The 23,776-nt window shown below is 54.3% G+C and overlaps 1 protein-coding gene and 1 pseudogene across 5 annotated transcripts in view; one reads left to right on the plus strand and one right to left on the minus strand.

Annotated features, from left to right (window-relative positions):
• Positions 1–23,776, plus strand: part of ELF4 (E74 like ETS transcription factor 4) — a 39,194-nt gene that overhangs the window by 10,216 nt on the left and 5,202 nt on the right. For 2 of the 5 annotated variants that reach the window (XM_028122689.2, XM_028122690.2), the window contains exons 2-8: positions 14,868–15,150; positions 19,182–19,353; positions 19,782–19,874; positions 21,242–21,433; positions 22,310–22,393; positions 22,470–22,662; positions 23,243–23,620. In XM_028122689.2, the coding sequence (XP_027978490.1) occupies positions 15,079–15,150; positions 19,182–19,353; positions 19,782–19,874; positions 21,242–21,433; positions 22,310–22,393; positions 22,470–22,662; positions 23,243–23,620 (1,184 nt within the window). In that variant the 5' untranslated portion in view covers positions 14,868–15,078. Of the gene's footprint in view, positions 1–13,284; positions 13,305–14,867; positions 15,151–18,235; positions 18,307–19,181; positions 19,354–19,781; positions 19,875–21,241; positions 21,434–22,309; positions 22,394–22,469; positions 22,663–23,242; positions 23,621–23,776 lie in introns of those variants that run through there. The other 3 variants (XM_088028646.1, XM_028122692.2, XM_028122693.2) reach the window with 3 other exon arrangements.
• Positions 3,349–4,016, minus strand: LOC114223707 (small ribosomal subunit protein uS17 pseudogene; annotated as a pseudogene).

Genomic DNA, 23,776 nt, shown 5'->3' on the forward strand with positions numbered 1-23,776 from the left:
TTGCCCTGGAGCCACTCTCTAGACTAAGGCAGGGTAGCTCCAGATGGCCTTTCTCAATGAAAATGTGTTAAGGATAGAGGTGACACATTAACCTAATATCACCCACTAACACATTAACACTAAATGGTTTGTGATTTTTCAGAGTGGTGGGGAAGTCATTCCTGGGGAGATGGGATGGTGGCCTGTGGAGTCCTGGCCGCTACTAGGGTCAGTCAGAAGAGCTCTGGGTAGCATGAGGTCTGTAGTGGAGAGGGGGGCAGGAGGCCCAAGGCTGTGAGAGCCATGTGACTAGGCATGCCTGTGGTTACATAGCCCATTAATGGCAAAATTGCCTTAGCAGAGGTTTTCCAAACTTTCCCACCCAAGTGCCCCAGACTATTGATTTATATCCTAGAGGTCTAGAAGGACACAGTCTCGTAAATTTCTTTGAAGTATGGCATTTTATCATAAGTGTGAATGTTGCAATCTACTGCCTAAATATATTTTCATTGATTTATCAGCAAACAGCATGGAAGCTCCTGAAAGATGCACTGGGTTGGGACTGTGGCTTTGATTCCTGCTGTGTGGCTTGGTCAGCTTTAGCAAGCAGGCCCTGTCCCTGTGAGACCGGCTTCTGGACAGGTCAGAACTTACACCTTCGGGATCTTCGCCCAAAGTGCTGGAAGGCATATCCATCACCTGCAGCGTGTTCATTTGCCTGCTGTCCCCATCCCTGTCCCCCTTCTTGGTTCAAACTTATTTGATGGAAAAATCTAAGCCCTTGTGTCCCCAGGGAAAGTCGTTGGACTTGCTCAGTGGTTAGCTCTGGCCTTATCCCAGCCTTTGATGGGTGAACAGATCCCAGGGTGGGATGGAGACAGTGTGGGGCTCATGAGACTCTGAAGTAGGCATGGATTAGCTGAGGCTGTGGCCACAGATTCCCTAGCCTTCCCTCCTCCACCATGCTCAGCCTGTGGCCCCTCATTTGGTCCCACCTTCAGCTTGGAGTATTTACAGTACTTCCAGTTAGAAAAAAGAAAACCTGCCTGTACTCTCAGAGCCTAGCATTGCCCCTGCTCATCTCTTGGTGGCTGAGAACAGAAGAGCCGTCAAGGCCTCCAGGCCAAAGTTATCCTTCTCAGTGACCCAAGCACCTCATTCCTGTCCCCATAGCCTGCAGATAGAGATGATGACAATATACAAAGAATGCCTGCCCTCCCCCAGCTTGGGCAAGGTGGATAAAGCACTATGAATATTCAGGTTTCACTCTGGCAGGCAGCAAGCCTTCATCCACACCCCCCCTGCCAGCCAGGGGTGCAAGGGGGGTTCCAGACTCGAGTGCCTGGAGTGACGAAACCACAGCAGGTACGGCCCTGGGCAGGCTGTCTGGGCTGGGCGGGGCGGGGCAGCCTGCTGGGTGAGGCCCAGATTCCCCAGGCTGATAAGACAGCCTGTAAACACCCAGCAAGGGGAGGGGGCAGAGGGCAGGCGACCAGATGGCAGGAGAAGGGGGGAACCGGAGCCCAGGGCTAGCGGCAGGAAGTGGGGCTTGATGTGGAAACATCCTGTCCTGCGGGGGCTAGACCATTGGCCATCAGCGGTCACTCCCTCCACCAAGGAGGCAAGCTCAGCACAAGGTGGGGCTGCCTGGGCACCAGGCCGAGAACCTGGTTCCCCACATCTCCAGAGAACATGATTAATGGGTCTCTATTATGGGTTATACTACGACCTAACACTCCTGGTGGGGGGGAATCGGGACCAAGCTACCTGCCCCCCCCCCACCACCACCATGGAGAAACTCAGCAGTGGACTTGTCTGGGAGTATCTGACTCTCACAGGGAAGTCCTGGTCATCACTATCAGTGAGGAGCATCGATTGGAACGCCTAATTGTGTCCAGGACCTCCTGCAGCCGTCTGAGAAGAAGCACACATTTGATGCGCCGTTCTGTTTCATCTCATAGTGCTTTCTAATTAGAACCTTAGAGGGTCAGAGCTCGTGGGGCCTTTCGCAAGGGAGCGCCAGACTCATTCACTTAACTCTACAGACAGGGACACTGGGATCCAGAGAGGGGCACTTGGTGACGCTCATGGCAGACCTAAATTAAAGCCCCTGGTCTACAGCATTTTCCACTGCCTACTTACCCTGTTGCTTTAGGTCCCGCCACCAGCCCTCATGCTTGGCTGGTTGGTCCTGCTTCGCACACTCGCCCAACCTCAGCATTTATCCTTGCTTAGGGTTGTGGGGAGGCTGATAGGAGGGAAGTGCCTCAAAATCAGAAATCAGAAGTCTGGAGTCTGGCCTGAACTGCTCTGTCAACTTGCACGTGGCCTTGAGTGAGCTGCTGCCCCTCTCTGGGCCTCATTTTGTTTGTTTGTCTGTTTGAAGTAACAGTTTTATTAGGGGCACCTGGGTGGCTCAGTCGGTGAAGCGTCTGACTCTTGATTTCGGCTCAGGTCATGATCTCAGAGTTGTGAGACTGAGCCCCATGTCGGGCTCTGCGCTGGGCGTGGAACCTGCTTAAGGATTCTCTCTCTCCCCCTCTGCCCCTGCCCCCCTCTCAAAATAAAAAAAATAAAAATAATAATGAACAACAGTTTAATTCGATTTAGTTCATTGCCATACAATTCAATTATACATTCAAAGTACACAATTCAGTGGCTTCAGTATATTCACAGAATTGTAGTTCCATCACCACAGTCCATTATAGAATATTGTCATCACCCCATAAAGAGACTCTATACCCATTAGCAGTCACTCCCCATTTTCTGCCAACATCTGGGCCTCAGTTATGAAGAGATATTTGCTACAGATGTATTTTGGGGAGAAAAAAACCCAGCAATATTGATTAGGTAGATGGGCTAACCCAGCTTACCGGGAACTTAGGTAGGAAGAGAACCTACCTCGAGGAGAATAGGGTGGGCCTGGTGATACTGGCCATGGGCCTTCCATCTATGAGGTGCTCAGGGCTGACTTTCCATAAAGATTTGAATAAACATGTGAATCAATAACCCGAGATAAGAACCCAGACTTAATTATGTGTAAGCCGAGAGCAAGTGTATATTTATGGGGCAGGGCCATGACATGGCCACTCCAGGTCTGGATCCAGGAACTTTCTGGAAACAGTAGGCCCCTTGAGGTATAGGAATAGAGTCAGCGTCCTTCATCAACAGAGCTGGAAGCCTTCTATTCCACTTCCCCTTCCTCCATAGCTGGCCACAGGAGTTCAACTTGTCACCATTTTGGTGCAGACTTGGCCCAGAAAGTTAGGATTCACTTATTAGATGGAGCTTTGGTTGGGATTGAAGCCCTGAAGGGGGTGGGTCACAGACCTGGGAAGCTTTTGTTGAAGGAGCATCACAGAGGTCCTGAGCCTTCAGAGTTGTGTGTTGTGGGCAAGCCCTGAGCTAGGGATCTGAGCAAATGGTCACCAGCATGGGACAGTGGGAAAGGCACAGACTTTGAGATCGAAGGCACACAGTCTGGGTTTGAGTTCTGCCTCCTTTTTTTTGACTAGGAAAATGACTTTATTTTTCTGGAGGTATGGGCGGATGTCTTAGTCTTAGAACTTCTGGAGTTGCTTCTTGGTGCTGGCAGCCTTGCTGACCTTAAGCACGTTGAAGAGCACAGTCTTTCAGAAGGGCTGGCACTCACCCGCTGTGACAGTGTCACCAATCTGGAGGTCCCTGAAGCAGGAGACCGGTGTACAGACCTGTTCTTAGTGGCATCTCTTGAAGCAGTTGTACTTTCGGATGTAAGGGGAGTAGTCATGGTGGATGACAGTGGTCCTCTGCATCTTCATCTTGGTCACCATGCCAGACAGAATCTGCTCTCAGATGGAGACATTATCAGTAAAGGGCCATTTCTTGTCAGCATACGTGCCCTTAGTGGCCTCCTTGGGCATCTTGTAGCCCAGACCAATGTTTTTGTAATGTTGCGGGAGTCTGTTCTTGCCAGTTTCTTGAAGCAGGACCTTCTGCTTATTTTGAAAGACAGTCAGCTGCTTTCAGTAGGCAACTTCTGTCCAAATGTCCGCCATCTCACCCGCTGCCTGAGAAAAGGTCTGCCGCCATTCTTGACGGGCCGTGTGACCTTGGTCACGTTACCTAATCTTTTCTGAGCCTTACTTCTGCTGTTTTTAAAACGGAACTATTAAAACAAGATTATTACCAAAAGAGATTTTACTGAAAACGAAGTTCAGAGAGCGTAGTAGTTGGAACTAAACCTAGGTTCAAACCCCAGCTTTGCCACTGACTAGCTACTTTGTAAGGGTGTTGTAAGAATTAAAGGAGCTAGCCTAGGTGAAGTGCCTGGCACAACACCAACCCCACAGCTCATACCCAACAAGTGTAAATCCCTGCCACCTTCCCTCTGCGCCACGCCGTCACCCTGTAATTTTTACCGTTTGGCCCCTTTCCCCAGATGCAGAGGTAACAACTTGAAGTGCTATCAGAGGGCACAAAAGAAAATCTTACCCACATTTAAACAACACCCACACCCCTCTGCTCCTCCCCCAGTGGGCCCACGGCAAGGCCATAGTGGCTGCACCCTCCATCCCAGGCCCAGCACTAGCTCAGATCGGTGCCAACCGCCGCAAGCACTTGCCCTGAGCTGGCACTGATCTCAAGTGCTTGCACCCCTCCACCCGGGCTAGATGCGCTTTCCAAACACGTGCCACCAGCTTTGAGTCGGGCTTGTAACCAAACCCTGGCCCTGGGTTTGCACTGCAGATGTAGGGAGGGCCTGGCAGAAGCCCAGGTGCACATCCAGATGTTGTCTCCAAGGCTTCCTTGGCGTCCCCCATACCAGCTGTGAAGCAGGATTTACTCCAAATTGCAGGGGTGGAGAAGCAGGCTTGTGTGGGGCCCTGTCACCAGGGCACTGGGTCCTATTTGCCCTGGTGGGGGGCTGTGGAGGGAGAGGGGTCAGGGAAAAGAGAGACTGTTCTCTTGACAGGAGGCCTGGCTGGGCAGGGCTCTCAGCCTAAGTCGCAAGAGGATGACCTCTCAGAACTGAGAGAGGTATCAAAACCATCTTCCCCTCCATTTTTTGTTGGCTTACCCAGTACCATCATGTCTAGGGGTCCCCTCAACTTCTCCTACTGCTGCTTGGACCTCATGGAACAATATAATCACAGGGGGACCAAAGAGACTGTGTCTATCCGCTACGAGGCCCCCATCCCAGGCATCAGGGATTCTAGAACCATTATCATGTACTTGTAACCTGTCCTCAGGAGGACCAGCAGCTAGGCAGAGGCCCAGGGCTTTGGGCTTCTACTGCTCCTCTGACCCATTGCCTTGGGAAGGCCTGGCAGAGCTGGTCGCATGCCTGCAGGATCCCTCACGGGCACATAGTCCCAGTGCTAGGAGCTCCACCTTGCAAGGGCAGCTTGGAGGTATTTACAAGTGCAAGTCACCACACCGAATCAGGAGCAGCTATGGAATGTGATGGCTTCCTTTTCCATCACCCAGAAAATGCCGCTACCCTTGACCCACATGTACTATAATACTTTGTTCTCCATTGTTGTCTCTGCCCATTGGTGCCGGGGACAAAATTATGCAGAATTGTCAAGTGGCATTAATCTCAGTGTCACCTGCCCCTCCCAGTTAACCCTTACTGTCGGCCTGCTTTTCCCCAGGCTCTTGCTTCAGCCCCTCCGTCCATCCTAAGCCACCTGGGGCTGATCCTGTCTTTCATCCAGTCCCCGAAGGCCAGGCTTATTCTGCACCCACCCTCTCAAGGTGATATACCCACACTTCTCCTCATCCGATAACAGGAGAGTCTTTGGCCGAGACAGCCCCAGCTCCCTCCCAGCCCCCACGCCCCCCTTCCAGCCCAAGCAGGGTGGCAGTGGAGCTGTTGGGGCGTCCCCTCGCGTACACAGCTGTCTCCTCAGCCTTCCTGTGAGGGATCCTCCCCGCCCTGCACTCTCTGACCTGTGTGGGGCAGGGGCGGGGCGGGAGGGCCTGCAGGCCCTGAAGGGGAAACTGCTGAAACCCCTGGGACAGGAAGTGGCAGAGAGGGGCTGTTTCCTCTGGCAGAGCAGGGGTGCGGTGAGAGCTGGCCCTATCCCCTACTTGACTGCCTGTCTGCCGGGGGCCCTGGGAGGCTGGGGAGAGCTGAGCGCCCTTCTTGCCCTGGCTCCGCCCCCACAAAAAAAAATGGATGCTCCTGGTCCACCAGGTCGGAGGGGCGGTGGGGGGGCAGGGGGGAGGTGGGGGGGGTGCTGCTCTCAGAGGAAGCCATCTCTCTTTTGACGGGAGAGGACTTCAGAGAGAAGGGCAGACAGGTCAGCTAGAAGGGAAGGGTGGGGCGGGGCAGGTGAGTATGGGGTGAAGGGGGCCCACAGTGGCAGCGGAAAACCACAGCTGGGCAGGGGAGCCTTCTGTAAGTTCTTATTCTTACAGAAGATGATCAGGACTGTGTCTGCTCAAAACTGTGTGAGTTGGAAATGCAACAGATTGCTGACTCTGAATCATAGGGCCAGAAAGGGCCTTAGACCATCCAGTCCAACCCCCTCACTGTGCAGCGGAGGAAACTGAGGCCCACAAAGCAGAAGCGACTTGTTCAAGGTCACACCATGGGCAGAGCCAGGGCCGGGGTTTTCTTTCTGCTGAAAGTCTGCCGAGTTTGTATTTGGTGTCCTACACCTTCCTGGCGCCTCTGAGTGCTCTGTGACATTCTTCTCAGAAATGAACTTAATCTGTTCACACTGAAGGGGAATGAAGCCTTTAGCCCAGGAGCCAGTAAACTTTTCTTGCAAATAGATTGTAAATATTTTAGGCTTTGTGGCCCATATGGACTCTGTCACAGGAGCTCAACTAATAATGCAAAATCAGCCACAGACAATATGAAAACAAACGAGCATAGCCGCATTCCAATAAAACTTTATTTGTGGATACTGAAATTTGAACTTCGAATAATCTCATGTGGCATGAAATATTATTCATTTTTCCCCTAATCATTAAAAAATGTAAAAGCCATTCTTAGCTCATGGGCCATCCAAGAACAGACGGTACGCTGGGTTTGGCATGCAGGCCCTAGTTTGCCAACCCGTACTTTAGTCTAAGAAGTCAATCTAAGGTGTCAGGAGGAAGGGGAGAGAATATACTTGGTGGGGAGGAAGCAGGTAAGGCTGTGAAAAGGAGGTGACATTTGCTTCAGATCTTGACCACTGTGTGGGAATTGGAGCTGCAGAAATTGGGGAAGGGCACAGCAGGCCTAGGGCATGGTGTGAACAAAGGCACGGAGGTGGGGAAGTTGCTGCAAAAGTTAAATGTGTTCTGCTCATGTGTGGCCTCATTGTTATTTGCCAGCCCTGGGTCTTTGGCTGCTGTCTGTTCTCACCAGAGGAAAGGGTTGGCTGTATTGAGGCTGCACAGAGACAATGAGGAGGGGAAGAAGAAAGGTCGCCTGGGAGTCATAGCCACTGGCTGTGTGACCTTGGGCAAGTCATTTTTCCTCCCTCAGGAACTTGGTGTCTACAGTTGGATGATCGGACGGATAGATGCCATGATCTTTCAGGGTCCCTTTTAACTTTGATATCCTGGGACTCTTGAGTCAGGAAGAGGCTTTGAGTAGTGTGGGTGAGGGGGAAGGAGGAACCCCAGGAGTTTGCGGTGACATCAGAGCTGAAGCTGCCCTCCCTGATAGGCTGTCTTTCCACTTCCGCCCTGCACCCTCCCCTCCATGCAGGCAACACTGGACTACCCTTTGCTTTTGCTGGCCTGGGAAGTGGCCAGTGGTGGGGGGCGAGAGGGCATTTGGAAGGGGCACCCCAGCAGGCAGTGAACCCAGCCCAGCCCCTGCCGCCTGGGGGACTCCCAGATCTGAGCAAGAAGCCTCCACATCAGTTTCTAGGACACGGGCTGGCAGGGGCCTTGACGAAGAACACTGTCCCTTCAATAAAAGTTATCTGACTTAATATCCTGTTGGTGCCGAGTCACAGATTACCGCAGCCTCTAAAAAACGCACTAATGAATTTAATTAGTCTCTGGTCAGTGTTTCTATTACCCTCCCTCCCCCCACCAATGGAAGCAAGCAGGCCTTCCTGGGGGCAGGGGTGGGTGTGTGCTATTTGAGGCCACCTTTCATTCATCACATGCCACTTTCTGCCACAGCCTTGTATCTGGGTTGCCAGCCTCACGGGCCCCTTTGGCCACTGAAGGCCTGTAGAGGTCCCTCCTGCTGATGGTGTGTGTGTGTGTGTGTGTGTGTGTGTGTGTGTGTGTGTGTGTGTAGCAAAATGACTCTCCAGGTCCTTTTTTTCCACCTGGGTTTTTCAAGATAATCCCAACTTCAGAATGTCCAAGGTGAGCTCATCTTCTTGCCTTATTTCCTGCCCCAATCACTTCATATCTTTTAACAGTCTTTACAGTAAGAACAGGCTCCACATCTCGGGGTCCCTACAACTACTGTATTACCCCATACTCTGTCGTTTTATTCCCTCGGGGTGGCTCTGGGCTTCACCTCGGTTCCAGCTGCCCCACTGGGTCTCCTTCCATCTACTCCACTCATACACTCAGACCAAACGGATCTGCCTAAAGAACTGCTTGCCTTAGGCCCCTCCCTTGCTCTAGAATCTCCAGGAACTCCCAGTAGCTGTCTATGTTAAGTTCAAATTCCACCACCTGGTGGATCTTGGGCCTATGCACTTATCCATCTGATCTCCCTGACCTCCCAGCCAATCCCTGTCCCCCATAGCCAAGCTGGTTTCCTCTCTGTCCCATGAGGTTTCTGGTTGTTGGTTATGTCCTCCCTCACCTTCGTCTCCATGTCCCTGTCTTCCTGTCCATCCAGGTAAAGATACGCTGAACATTGGACGAGTGACTGTAGTCAAAAGGACACAAACCAGACCAGGAAATTGAAAAACATGTTTGGGACGTAACAGAGAGTTTTCACCTACATTAACTCACTGGCCTTGCACGACAACCCTTTGAACTAGGGAGGATGTCCCCATTTCACAGAGGAAGAAGGTGACCTGGCCAAACCCCAAGGCAAAGCTGGATCTTCTCGTGGGGAGGAACATGCCCTTATGATCTGCTGGGACTTCTGGGGTCCCCTCCTAAGCTGTAGCTGGCAGCCCACCATACTGGAGTTCAGTGGCTGCTCTGGACTAGGCTTTGCCTTCTTTCCTGTAGTGTGTTCTCCTTGTCATTGGCCTGTCCTCCACTTCCCAGAAGGGCTTAGTGACTCTCTCAGCAGGTCCCTGGAGCGGTAGAGATGAGGATGTGGTGGCCACAGGCACCTCCAGGGGGTGCTCTTTTGGCTTTCTCAGGCAAGGCCCCTGGGAGTCAGGACGGCTGGGGAAATAGGTTCACTTTGTTGGTAACCCTTCCCCCCCGACCCTCCTCCCCTATTGGGGCTTCTGTAGAGCTCTTCTCGCCACATAACCACAACCCCAAGGGCTGGGGCGGGGTGAAGGTGATGAGGACTGGGAGCACCTCTCCAACCAAAGCGGCCTGCCCCTCTCCACGGGGGGCCCCCCAGCCCCGGCCAGGAGCCAGCCCCTTCAAAACCAACAACTGGAAGCCTCCAGCCCCACCCTGTCTATGTTCTGGAGCCAAAGGGGGACTTCCAGGGACCTCATGGGGCCCCAAGCCCCCTTTGCTCTCTGGGAGGTCACCTGAAACTCATCTTATGGATGAGTGATTTTTAATTTCCAAAGTGCTTTCCCACCACCATCTTCATTCACCCGAGACTCCCCAGTGAGCATCTGCTAAAGCTGGCTTAACCCTCAGCCCTCCCCCGGCGTAAGGATGACAGAAACCACAGCCCAGAAAGAGGACTGACTTTTCCAGGGTCTCACATCTGGTTGGGATAGAGCCAGGAGAGGGCTTCCTTCCTCCTCCCCGCAAGTTGGGCAGTGCACACCGTGGGGCGAGCTTACGGGTCTCCTGGAGAAAGGCGGGGGGACCTGCCACCTCCTGCAGCCCTAATCACCCCCTCTGCTGGGACAGCTCAGGGCCTGGGAAGGTAGAGGCCAGACTGGAGCTGTGAAAGGACAACGGCAGTTGGAGATGAGCTCCCGCCTCCCTTACCATCGGAGTTGTGACAAGCCCTACACTGGAAGCAGGCAGTGACCCAGGGCCAAGGAAGGAAACTTGGGTTTCTTGTAAATAAGCAAAGAGAAACCCCAACCAAGAGAGCTTGCAAAACCTTTATTTTTTTCCTCCTTCTTCCTGATTTCGTCTCAAATGGAGGGGGTGGTGAAAAGAAAGGAATAGAGGAGCAGGAGCTGACAAAATAGTTGTGGCTGGGGCCCCTTGGCTGGGCATCTGCTCCAGGAGGAGGGCTCTGCTCCCTGGTCGGGATCAAGGCTGTGGGAGAGGCCGACGGACAGATTACTTCTGCTCCGTCCATGGCTACAGACTGGACTCCTGGCTCTGGCCCTCCGGCTCTTAAATACACACCGCTGGTCACGTGGGGCAGCATGCAAATTGGCCTCTGGATGACTATTAGCCAGAGGAGGGGCTGTTTTTAAGTAGAGGGTACAGCTGTTCCTGGGGTAGTTTCCATTTTGTTTGTGGTTGTGGGGGAGGGGCGGTGAGAGAGTGGGAAATGGCATGAAGGAAATTGTCACTTCCTTTCCAGAGAATTCCAGAAAGGTTTCATGGAGGCCTGGGTATTTCAGGAGTGAGGGCTGCTGGCTCCAAGAGGATGAGGAACTGGAGAAGGAGAACTCTTGCTTTGTGGCCTGGCTGACCATCTGGCCCCCATGTTTCCTGGCGTGCGTGAGAATGCCACGGGTGTTACTAGCAATTCTGTGAGAGCCATTGGCTCAGCTGAACGGGCGTAGATTTAAACTCGCTCCACGGAGACTGTGGATTCGGCTTCCACATAGGGGCTGCTTCCTGTATGCAGAGGAGGCCCAGTGGGTGGGTGCTGGACACCGCTTGACGTGCTCCAGTGACAGCCGCAGAAAGGGTCTGTACAGCTGAAGGGGGCCCAGCTGTGATGACGCAGAGAGCAGCCCAAACCACTTCTATTTTGCTCTTTTGGTTTTGAAATGCAGTCAGAACCACAGCGAGCCCGAGGTGTGCGTTTGCAGGCTGGGGATGTAGGCGCCCTCGCTTGCTTGCTCCCTCCTGTGGCACACGTTCGCTCACACTCAGTGTCCGGGGGCCATCTGCTCTCCAGACGCTGTGCTCTCAGTGCGAGTAGGACAAGCCCTGGGAGCTAGGGATCCTGGCGCAGCCTCCAGGGGAGTGGAGGGAGTGGAGCTCTCGCCACCCTGGGAGTTGACTCCGACTGGAGCCAGCTGTGGTCTGTACAGTGATGGGGCGGGTGGGGACCTTCCCAGGCACGTCTGTGACTGAGCCAAGTGTCTGTGTGTACCCGCCTAGCGCCCCGCTCACCGTCGAGGCAGTGTCAGGGGCTCTAGGCCACCGAAGCTGTGTCTCCGTGTGTCTGTAAGGACACCAGGCAGGAGCGCCCCTGGTGTGGGCCTCTCTGGCCTCCAGCAGGGCGGGCCTTCTGTGGTGGTGGTTTTTTGGGTTTCAGGTTCCTGGGAGAGGGAGGTTATTTTGAGGGACCTGGGGGGGGTGGTTCGCTCCTCTGCCGGGGAGAGTGAGTGACATGCAAATGAGCCTCTCCCCACCTCTCACTTTCAAATCCTCAAACATCTGAGGGGGGAGGGGCAAAGCTTTCTGGACTGGAAGGTTCCATGGTGGGGCTGGGATGGGAGTTTTCTTAGCCTTGGCCAACAAACCTAGGACAGCTACTTCATCCCCCTGCCCCCCAACCCCAGCTGGAGGCGGGCGCTGGGACAGAACAGGACAGCAGGCTCAGCCTTGGGTCCTGTGTGCAGCACCCTCGCAGTGCTCCCGGCCCCGGGTCAGCAGAACCCACACCAACCAGGCCCTGAATTTAGGTACTTAGACATGTGGACACTGAAAGAATGCAGTTGGATTAGTCTCTTTCAAAGCCCTCTGCATCGATGGCCCAGGTTTCCGTCCGGCACCGTGCGTGGGCGGCCTTCCCTCCCCCACCACCTCCATATTCTGCGGCCAGCGCCGTTTCTTCCCGGGGAAGCACAGGACTTTGACTTTTCGGTGGCCGGGGTAGGGGGCAGCAGCGGTGGCAGCCCGTCCCAGCCCCCCTCGCCGCGGCCCCGCTGGAGCCGGCACCTAGCTCCACTTTGTCCTTCTTCTCACGAAGGCAGGCGTGAGGGAGGAGGAGCCCAGGACGGAGGCTGTGGCGCTGCTGGCCCGACCCAGGCAGCCCTCCGACACACAGAGGCCCTCGTGCACACATCCCCACGCTTGGGGCACACGAGCACAGCCTACACACAAGTAAATCCGTGGTGTCTTCGCACACCCGCAGTGAGAACCCCCATCGTCAGTTACAGTGCGAAACTATACAGATTAACACACAGCGCCCATTTCTCTCTCATAAGCCTGGGTGCACAACACCCGCCCCACAACCAATGTACACGTGGATATATATATTTTTTAGAGAGGGGGGAGAGGGAGAGAGAATCGTAAGCAGACTCCCTGCTGAGCACAGAGCCCGCCGGAGCGAGGCTCTATCTTGCAGCCCTGAGATAGTGACCTGAGCCGAAATCAAGAGTCAAGACGCTTAACTGACTGAGCCACGCAGGCTCCCCACATGGATATACTTCTTGCCCAGAAAATACACCTCACTGGTACTGACTGACCAGTATCATTCATCCATTCGTTCGTTCGTTCATTCATTAGTTCATTCATGTGTTTGTTCTGCAGACATAAATCGAGTGTCTGCTACATGCAAAGCACCGTGCAAGGTGCTAACGTTTCACTGATGACCACTGATGTCCCAGCCCTCTAGGAAGCCACCGCCTAATGGGGGAGGTCAGGAAGGTGCACGGAAGGTCTACAGGCAGAGAGCACCAGTGAACGCGCAAACATCAAGTGCTGATCTGGGAAGAGAAGCCAGAGATGAGCAAACCTGGAGGGAAGGGCTGCAGCGGAATGACCTCGTTGAAGGGAGCGGGGGCAGACACCGGAGTTTCGTGTTTAGACAAAGTGGGATTAGGTGAAAGTGATCCCTTTCATTTGATTAGTATGAGAATGCTTCCTGGGGGCAGACAGCCGGCCGGAGGCAGGGCGGGGAGCTGCGGAATGCGGGCCTTGAGGCGCTTTGGCTAGAGGAGACAGACCTTCCAAGCATAAATGGCCCTGGGACGCTTCACAGGCGGGCCACAGGAGACTGGGTCACAGGCGGGGCCGGGTGGGGGTAGGGTGGGGTGGGAGGGGTGGAACCCCGGCCAGACCGTGTTTTCCCCTGGGCCGCCTCTTCGTCCTAGCCGGGCTGTCTCCTTCACCCAAAGGCAACTCAGACCTGACAGGTTGAGTGGAGCGACTTCTTGAAGTTTTGTGTTGGGGGCCGGGGGTGGAAAGGTGCGGGGGGGGGGGGTTGCGGGAGGGGGTGGGGAGCGGGCGGAGCCAGCCCTGTGGGCTAACGGAAAGGAAGTGGGAGAGGCCTGGGTGTCTCCTGTGGGGGAGAGCGGTCATCAGAGAGGTCACCCATGGTCCTCCTCCCTTTCCTCCCCTTTGCCCCTCTCTGAAGTTCCTCATTTCTTTCGGGGCCAGGAGAAGGTTTTGCCACCCTGGCACTGCCAAACCTGGAGGGCAGGTGTGTCGCTCCTGCTGTGGTGCGTGGACCCAGTTCTTCAGGCATTCGTGGTTGAACCGGGCTGTTCGTAGACCCACCCCATGACCGCACACATGAGCGTACCATTAAAAACAACCCTACGGGCCAAAGCTGAGGTGCCTGCGAGTGGCAAAGCCCAAGCGTTCGGGAGGAGAGGCGCAGAGTGGGCTGGTAGGGGGGCCGTGGGAGTGGGAACTAGGCTTCGGGGGGTCGGCACGCGGGCCACCGCAGCAGACCACTGGAGGCCTGGGTGCCGAGTGGGGGTCTGAGGGGCGTGCTGTCGGCACCGGAGGCACTGGGGAGAGGAGAGACGTGTGGGCTGCAGCAGACAGGTTTCCTGGAAAAGGGGGGGTGGGCTGAGCCAGCCCTGGAGGATGGGGAAGGTTCTGTGGGCCCCCCCCTGAGCTGGGGCTCTCCTCTCCAGTTCCCAGGGTGACAGTTCAGTCTTGAAACTGAAAGCAAAGCTGCAGCAACAGCGCGAACCCACACAAGGCAGCGGGTGGCGGGGGTGGCGGGGCAGCGATAAGTGCGCAGGGCCTGTGGCCCACCTGGCCCTCTGTCTCAGGGCTCTCTGGGGGCGTGGCCAGTTCCCAGAGTCCCCTCCCCAGGAGCAAGGTCAAACCTGCGCTGGCCCTGACCGCACAACCCCCCACGTTGAGACGTTTCTTCCTCTGTAGACTCTGCCCTTCAGAGCTGAGTGGCCCCCACGTCCAGGGTAGACCGAGCCAGGCAGAGCCTGGAAGAGCACCTGGTACCACCATGTGTCCCTAACCCACACCCTCTCACACAAGATTCTTTCTGAGCCAAGGGAATTTTAAGGATTCTTCATGCTGCTATCCCATCTATAAGGACGGATGGGGTGCCCTGATTTCCCCTGTGGCCACACCCTGGAGATTAATCTTCAGGGTGGAGAGAGCCCAGAGTCCCTCGATCTGTAACCTCCAGAGGAGGCAGGAGAGAATGGAGGGAGGCTGTGTGTCTTCGCGGCCGGCTCAGGTGCAGACGCGGCTGACAGACTGACACTGAGGCTTGGCCACTTCCCACTGGACGCAACTCAGTTAACTACCTTCCTCTTTTTCCTTTTTTTTTTTTTTTTTTTTTACCTGCCTCCTTTCTTCTTCCCCTTTCTTCTCCTATCATCCTCCCCTTTTGGCAGTCTGGCCCTGGTGGCGGGGTCCCTGCTGTTGGCTAGCCGTCCTGGGAACAAAGCTCAAGGAAGGTGACTTACTCATTGCCCCTGTCTCTCCCTTCTTCCTAGGTCACTCCTGTGGTTGGCCCAGCCCAGCATGCAGCCTTGAACCTGGCATAAGGCCACCACCTACTCCAGCTCTCTACACCCCCTATTTTACTGTGGCTCGGGGTGTAGGCTCTAAGCTCCAAGGTACCTGAACAGCATCTCTTTGTCAAAAACACCCCCGCAGCTCCAGAGGGCCCTGCGAATCCTTCTGTCAGCTCTCTGGGGAGACAGCATGGCTATTACCTTGCAGCCCAGTGACCTGATCTTCGAGTTTGCAAGCAACGGGATGGATGATATCCACCAGGTATGGCCCCAGAGAACAGAGCCCGGTCGGCCAGGCGGACGATCAGATAGACACAGACAGGCCGGCAGACAGCAAGCCAGCCAGAACCCCTGACTAGCCAGTTGGCAAATATAGATCAAGCACCTACTAGGTCCAGGCCACCGGGCCTGCCTGACTGCCAGCCAGACTGTGCGCCTGCTCGTCACTCGTGCGGCTAGTCAGTAGACCTTGGGCGGTCATTCCGTGTGCAGTCACGGGCCATGCGCCATCACCCAGCCAGCTGTGCGGCTATGAAACACAGCAGCTGGGCTGTCAGTCGATCAGCAGTGGGGGCCGGACGCACAGGTGCACCTGGACCCTCATGTGCATGTCTGTCCCCTTCCCTTCACCTGCAGTGTCACAGTGAGAAAGCTGCCAGGACAGCCACATAGCAAGAGTGAGCTCTGCCAGCCGGCCCCACAGGGCACAGACCAATCCCCGGCCCCTTCAGACTCCCATCTCTAGCCTGGTTGACGGGCCCTTCCAGAACCATCTTTTCAGCCTTGATCTGAGGATTCAGATCTGGAAATGGGGTTGTCTGGTGAGGGAAAGGTGAAAAAGTGGGCAGAATTTCAGCACTTAGGTCCCTACCGCTCCGTATCTTGCTCTGAACTGGGGCTGAGGGAGCATGTTTTCCGTGCACTTGGCTGTACCCTTTGGATGGTGTCTTGGCACACCCATCGCTACCTTCCACTCCTCTCCTTCCACAAACTGGGGAAGAGGCAGCCATGTACGGTAGAAGAAACAGAAGATTAAGAGTCAGGAGTCCTGGTTTCTGATCCCAGTTTGGCCACAATGTTACGTGGGCAAGTCCTGTCCCCTACCCTATCTGGCTGCCATCTTCCCCTCTTCACCAAGAGGAGATCCAGTTGGATTATCTCTAAGGGCACCCCAGCCTAATACTGATGCTCTCTGTGCTGAATCCTTGTGAGGACAGAAAACTTCGTCCGACCTCTAGCGGCCTACCCAGGGCTGCCCCCTAGTGGGCTTTGAGCACATTGTACTTTCTGTCCCGCGGGGTCTTAACCTCAAGTTGCCCAGCCTTACCCAACACCTGTGGAGTGCCTCGCCTGGTGGAAGGCCCCATGGGAAGAGAAGGGAAGAAAAATCTAACCATACCTGGGTTCTCGATACTACTAGTCATCTTTTGCCTGTTTCTGATCTGCTCAGCAACTGTTAACTGTTCTTCACGGAGGCTGTTCTTCCCTCCCAATCCCACACCTGCCCCTCCACCCTCAGCAGACAGCTTCTGCTCCAATTCACAGAGAAGCCAAGGACACCCTCTGTTTCCCTCCCTTCTCCCTTTTACTGATAACATCACTGTTCCTGTTTCCTTCCCGCTGACCCGGGACAAAGAAGTGTCCCTCTTCCTTCCAGCGGTATCTTCTACCGTACTTAATTAACTCTTCTCTCCTGCCTCCAAGACCTCAAACCGTTGGTCACCTCCAATGTCTCTCTCTTAAATCCTTCAGACCTTCCAGACCTTTCTCCTCAACCTAGAACTTCTTCAGGTCTTCTCTCCCTTCTACCCACCGCCTTCAAAAAACCACCTTCTTAACTCCTTTCTGTTCATCAGTATGGTCTCCACCCTCTGTGCTTACAGTCTCACCTCCTTTCTCTCCCTTCAGGAAACCATTTGTATTGAAAAATGTATCATTAATACAAAAGAGTGTATAAATCATATATATATATATATATATGAATAATTATAAAATGAACACCCATGAACTCACCACCCAGGTTAAGAAATAAAAGCATTACTAGTCTCCTAGAAGTCCCTGGTACCTAAAACACTCGATGAGAGCCGACTCTACACTGACCCTGTTCCTATGCGCTTTATGCGCATTGATCTGTTTACACAACCCTATGGTGTTGTTTAATATGGCCACCCCAATTTTATAAATGAGGAAACCAATGCACAGCAAGATTAGGTAGCTTGCCCAAGGTCCCACTGCTACTAAGTAGCAGAGCTTGGTTTCAAAGCCAGGTTGTCTAGCTCTAGATCAGGACAATCCAACGGAATTTTCTGAGCTACTAGAAGTGTTCCGTATTTGCCCTGTCCAGTACAGGGCCACTAGTCACAAGAGGCTATGAAGCACTTGAACTGTGGCTAACGCGACCAAAGGACTGGACTTTGTATCTTGAAAAAGTTTTACATTTACATTTAAACAGTCACCCATGCCTACTGGGTACCATACTGGACAGACAGCTCTCAGCTCTGTGGCCTTCATCACTACATCTGCCTGCCTGCCTCAGTCCGTCCTCTCTGAGATCTGTTGTAATGTGCCTTGGGACCCCAGCAGTCCCCTGAAAGTGCTCTAGCCAGGGTGACTGCCCAGTGGCCAAACCCAATGGCGTTCTATCAATTTTTTTTTCTGCATCCTTCAGGAACGTTAGGCAGAACTGAACATTCTCATTCTTTTTTCATGAAAAAAGAATTAACAACCCCATGAAAGAAAATTTGGAAAATACAGAAAATTGGAAAGAAAGGGAAAAAAGTCACCCAAAGTCCCACAATCAAAGTATAATTATTATAAACATTCTGGTATAATTCCTTATATACCTAATTTTTGAAAAGAGTTGCAGGGCGCCTGGGTGGCTCAGTTGGTTAAGCGTCTGCCTTTGGCTCAGGTCATGATCCCAGGGTCCTGGGATCGAGTCCCGCATCGGGCTCCCTGCTCAGTGGGGAGTCTGCTTGTCCCTCTCTGCTGCCCACCCCGCCACTCATGCTTGCTCACGTGCACTCTCTCTCTCTCAAATAAATGAATGAATAAATCTTTTAAAAAAACCACAGTTTCAATCACAGTCTTTTTTTTAAAGATTTTATTCATTTATTTGAGAGAGTGCAAGCGAGAGAGCACAAGCAGGGGGAGCGGCAGAGGGAGAGGGAGAAGCAGGCTCCTCACTGAGCAGAGAGCCCGACGTGGGGCTCGATCCCAGGACCCTGAGATCATGACCCAAGCTGAAGGCAGCCATTTAACCAACTGAGCCACCCAGGTGCCCACAGTCCTTTTTTAAAAAACCTTTTATTTATTTATTTTAGAGAGAGAGAGCACGAGCAGAGGGAGAGGGAGATGCAGAGGGAGATAATCTCATGAGCACAGAGTGCTACCCGGGGCCCGACCCCATGACCCTGAGGTCAGTACCCGAGCTGAAACCAAGAGTCGGACACCCGACCGACTGACCCACCCAGTTGCCCAGTCACACTCCTTTTTCATTTAGCTTTGTTTGATTTGAGGACAGCTTTGTTCTCCAGGGGTCAAATTCTCATCCTTACCATTGTATCCACTCTAAGCGACCATGCTTTTGGACTCTTGGACACATATTTTTGACTCACTGATAGGTATCTCCATGCTAAATATCTCGAAGGTACCTCAAACTCACCATATCCAGACACTGTTCCCCTTCCCTTTCTCTAAAAACCTGCTTCTCCTCCTCCTCCACATAAACAGTGTCCCCATGTACCCAGTGAATCAAGCTGGAAATTAGAACCTTCTCCCCCATCCAGACAGGGACTGGGCCCTAACCTTCCTTCTACCTCTATAATGCCTCTGTTCTTCTGTCTTTATTGCCAGAGACTAAGATGTGCACAGTCAGAGTCCCTAACCCTGGATACCCAACCCTGACTGGAGGCTGAGTCCCTCACCTGGCTATAGATTGAGCCCCTCACCCTCGCCATTGACTAATCCTTTCCCACTGGCCTGAGAAGAAGCCTAACCATTCTCATAGACTGAGCACTAACCCTGGCCATGGATTACCCAGAACTACAACCAATTAAAACTGCCTGCCCTTGATTGAGTGCAGGTGGTACAGAGCTACCCCATCTCTGTTAATCAAGAATCCACTCAAAGCATCACCTAGTGAGGTTGGACCCAGAGCAGTGTCATCTCATACAAAGGACAAGCCCTGGGGGCTCCAAGAATTAGGAATTGCAAGCAGGGCCAGATTCTGGTAGGGAGGGCCTCCTGGAAGAGGCAGGTGAGCCTTAAAACGGATCCCTGTCTTGTCCATAGCTGGAAGACCCCTCGGTGTTCCCAGCTGTGATCGTGGAGCAGGTACCCTACCCCGAATTACTGCATCTGTACTCAGGACTGGAGCTGGACGACGTTCACAATGGCATCATAACGGATGGGACCTTGTGCATGACACAGGATCAGATTCTGGAGGGCAGTATTTTGCTTGCAGGTTTGTTTCCTTTCTGGGCAGGGGAGTGTGGCAGAAAAAGGGGTTCTGTCATCAGGGAATATAGTAGCCCACAGTGGCTTTCAGTGACCCCATGCAGCAAGGGCAAAAGGCCCGCAAGAGTGGGAAATTTGATAGCGTGGTTAGGTCAAACAAAAGGTAGTACCACTTCATAGAGGAGGAAACCATCCAAATGGATGTGTGGTCTTTCAAGATGGAGTGGGACGAGGCAGAGTGAAGGGGAGACTGGCTGGGGTGAGTGTAGAGAAAAGGTGGAGAGTGTCAGTAGGTGGCACGCTAGCCCCTTCCAGGTCCCTTGGCTTCTTAGCACTGGTCTCTGGGCTGGCCCCATGAGAGCTCTACCCCTGCCCTGAGCGCTGAGGGAACTTTTTTCTGCCCCCTGCGCCCCACACCATGGAACCTGGAACCAGATGACAATGAAGCAACCTCACAAACCATGTCAACCACTGAAGTCTTGCTCAATGTCGAGTCTCCTAACGACATCCTGGATGAGAAGCAAATCTGTAAGTGTGAACCCTGGTGCCTTAACTCAAGGCAACAAAAAATGCCATTTAAAAATATCACATCCACGTACTGGATTTGGAGATATGCGTACCCACCGCCACTGCCGCCGTGTAAACATGCTCTTGAGCTGGGGCAGGAATGGCGGGGGCAGAGGGGCAGGGTAGACACAGGGAAAAGGTGGCCAGGGGGACTTTGCTTTTCTGGTTTTTAAATTGTGGTAAAATACACATAACATAAAATTGACTACCTTCACCATTTTTCAGCGTCCAGTTCAGTGGTATTAAGTTGTTGGGCAGCCGTCGCCACCATCCATCTCCAGAACCTTCCATCTTGCAAAACTGAAATTCTGTGCCCATTAAACACTAACTCCCTCTTTTCCCCTCCCCTCAGCCCTTGGCAGCCACCGCTCTACTCTCTGTCGCTATGAATGGGACTACTCTAGGGACCTCACAGGAGTGGAGTCACACCATAGTGCTCTTTGGGGACTGGCTTATTTCATTTAACATAGTGACGTCAAGGTCTGTCCATGTTGTAGCATATGTCAGAAATTCCTTCCTTTTTAAGGCTGAAGGCTAACTACTATTGGCCAGGGTGACTTTTCGGTCCCCTCTACTCTCTTGCTGGGGCCCCCAGAAAGACTATGCAGGGTGTGGCTTATTTAGAAATGTGCCAGGCTTGGAGCTTGACTCCCCACCTCCCCAGAAGGCCCCCCAGGTGGGCTCCTGCCCCACCACCCCCCCTCAGGCCTTTGCCCGACTCATGGACAGGAGGACTTCTGGCCCTAACTGCCCCTTCCCGAGGGCAGGCTGGGGATCCCGCTGGGGGGGGTGGTGCGGAAAGCCTGAAGCTGCCAGTTAAGAGTCCTAGCACTTCTGTTCCTGACCCTGTCACTAATGTGCACTCAGGCTTCAGCAAATATTTACTGAATGCCTACACGTACCAGGCACCAACTTGCTGTGTGACCTTGGACACATGCCCTGCCATCTCTGGATCTCAGTTTCCTTATCAGAAATGCAGAGAAATTGGGCTAAATGATATCTAAGGCGCCTTCCAGTTATAAAACAAGTGAATGACGAAATCAAGGTGGCCCTTTACCCTGGGTGTTGCCTGGAACTTCCCCCACTGCCGGCAGGGGGCTGTAAATGTGGCAGCCGTGATTGGGACCAGCTCATGCCCACAGCCCTGCAGATGTTTCCTGTCCTCGTGGTGTGAGACACATGAGGCATTTTCAGGTGTATCCTGCATCTGGGGCAGTGGGGAGTGGCTCCTCCGCCCTCCCCGGGAGCCCACCATTCTCTTAAGTGCCAGGAGACCACACTCCTGGCCTGCCCTGGGCCTCAGGCACCTCAGGCCTTTCTCCTTGCAGTCAGCACCTCCGAAATGCTTCCAGACTCAGACCCTGCTCCGGCTGCCACTCTGCCCAACTACCTGTTTCCTGTCTCTGAGCCTGATGCCCTGAACCAGGCGGGTGACACTGATGACCAGGAGGGGCATTGTCTGGAGGAGAAGGTCCCCAGAGAGGAAAGTGCCAAGAAGACTGGAAAATCAAAGAAGAGAAGTAAGAGAGAGAGAGAGAGAGAGAGAGGGAAAGTGTGTGTGTGCACGTGTGTGCGTGTGTGTCTGTCTGTCTTCAGGGGGGTATGGTAGGAGGGGGGCGGGTCAGGGAGCCTATCAGGGGTGAGTGGGTCAAGGCTCATAGACACATTCAGAGGACAGCTCTTTGGTGTGACAGGGGATGGATGAAAAGTCCTCCCTTCTGTACAGCTTGGCCTGCCCAAAGCCTGACATTTCCCACACCGCTCCTGTCAGCCCAGCAGATAGGTAAACTCGTGCAGAAATATCGATGATCCCAAATGGGTTGAATCCTAGTCTAGGTGTCTGGACCCCAGGCTTGGCCCCCTGGCCAGTCCCTGGCCCTCTGGGGCCCTCTGCCTATAAAAGACGCCTCATGCTATGTGCTTATCTTCCTCCTCAGACCTTGTGGAACTTGGGCTGTTTGTGCAAGAGGACTTTGGGCTTTCCCAAGCCCTGATGTTATTGATTTACTCAGGCAAGGACTGCTTGATACTGCCTTGTCGGTGTGGCGACCAAAACCCCAGTCTCACACTTACCTGGACAACAGCTGCGCCTTGAGGCCACCTTCTCATTTCCAAAATCAGGCTAGGCGGGTTGGGTTCTTCGAAAGGTGACTCATTTGTCAGCACTACGCTCATTGGCCACGCGGGCAGCAGAGTTATGGTCTACCTCTGGGGCCTGAGCATGAGAGTGGGCCACTGGGCGGGCGCCGGAGCCTGAGGGCCGCGGTTGTGGAGAGCAGTCCTGGGCCTCTGGCCCCGGTGACCTGGTTCTTGACATGGCACCCCACTCGGGAGCCTGCCCTGCAGCCCTCCGTGTGGTCTCAGCCTCATCCTGCTGCCCCCCCTTCCCCTCCCAGTCCGGAAGACAAAGGGCACCCGCAGTACCTCACCGGTCACTGACCCCAGCGTCCCCATACGGAAGAAATCGAAGGACGGCAAAGGTAGGGCTGGGAGTCAGGCCAGGTGGGAAGGGGGTCGGGGTGCCTGGGCGGCTCCTCACCGCCTGGCCCTCTGCAGGCAGCACCATCTACCTGTGGGAGTTCCTCCTCGCGCTTCTGCAGGATAGGAACACCTGCCCGAAGTACATCAAGTGGACCCAGCGAGAGAAGGGCATCTTCAAGCTGGTGGACTCCAAAGCTGTGTCTAAGCTGTGGGGGAAGCAGAAAAACAAGCCCGACATGAACTACGAGACGATGGGGCGGGCCCTGAGGTAGGAGCTGCCTGCCGGGGCACCAAGTCCCTGCCCCGGGGGCTTTACGGAGATGTCCCTCCTGCTTGAGAGTCTGCTGACAGCTCCCATCTGCTTGCCCCTAAGCCCGCCCCCCGGACCCCTTCTGGGGGCACACTCCCCTCCTCTCACAGCTCCATCCTCGCTTTTTCTCTTTTGAGAGCACAAGAGCCTTTTGGGGCCTCCCATCCCCACGAGGGGCGTTCTGCTGGCCAGAGACCTAGGGAGACAGGCCCGAGTTAGCCATCAGCAATCTTGCAGGCTGGGGGACCGCTGAGCTCCCCACTAGCCATCCCCTCCTATCCTTCATCCCCCCCTTGTCCTTCGCCCCCACGCAGGGCGGGGCTAGCCTCTGAAACCCCTTTTCATGTCCCTTTGTGTCCTCAGGGGGAGAGCTCGGAAATTTCATAAAAGCCTTCCAAGTCCAAGAGTTGGCCTTACCCCTTCCCTTGGCCCGGGGCTCCCATCTGGCTGCCCGGCCAGCCTCCGCCACCTGCTCGCCCTGCCCCAGAGGGCAGTGTGTCCCTGCTTAACTCCCCACTCCCCACCGCTTGTCCCCCAGATATTACTACCAAAGAGGCATCCTGGCCAAAGTGGAAGGGCAGAGGCTGGTGTACCAGTTTAAGGAGATGCCCAAGGACCTGGTGGTGATTGAAGATGATGAGGAGAGAAGTGAAGTCTCGGCGGCCTCCCCTCAGGCCTCCACGCCCTCCACCTCCTCCACCAGCACCACCCGACGAGCCAGTTCCAGGGTCTCGGCCAGAGCTGCTCCCCAGGGCAAGGGAGGCCCTTCCTGGGAGAAGCCAAAGGTTCAGAACGTTGGCTTACAGCCATCTGCGAATCTGGAACTGGGACTGTCTATAGATGAGGACATCCCTGCTACCTCCACCGTGCTGGCTCCCCCGCCAGAGAGCCAGGCCAAACTCACCAGAGCCGTGAGGTAAGGGCCCCAGAGTCCTTACACATCCTCCCGCAGTACCTCCTGTCGGGGGCAGGGGGGGGGTGCGGGGAAACGTGTTCAGCCTCTTGCCAAGTTCTGCGGTGTCTCTGGTCCCACGGGAACCTCAGAGGATCCCTGGGAAGCCAGTGGGGCACT

Source organism: Eumetopias jubatus, unplaced genomic scaffold (genome assembly GCF_037043125.1).
Source record: "Eumetopias jubatus isolate StellerSeaLion01/CBP00866 unplaced genomic scaffold, mEumJub1_p1.0 scaffold_11, whole genome shotgun sequence".
Taxonomy (NCBI): domain Eukaryota; kingdom Metazoa; phylum Chordata; class Mammalia; order Carnivora; family Otariidae; genus Eumetopias; species Eumetopias jubatus.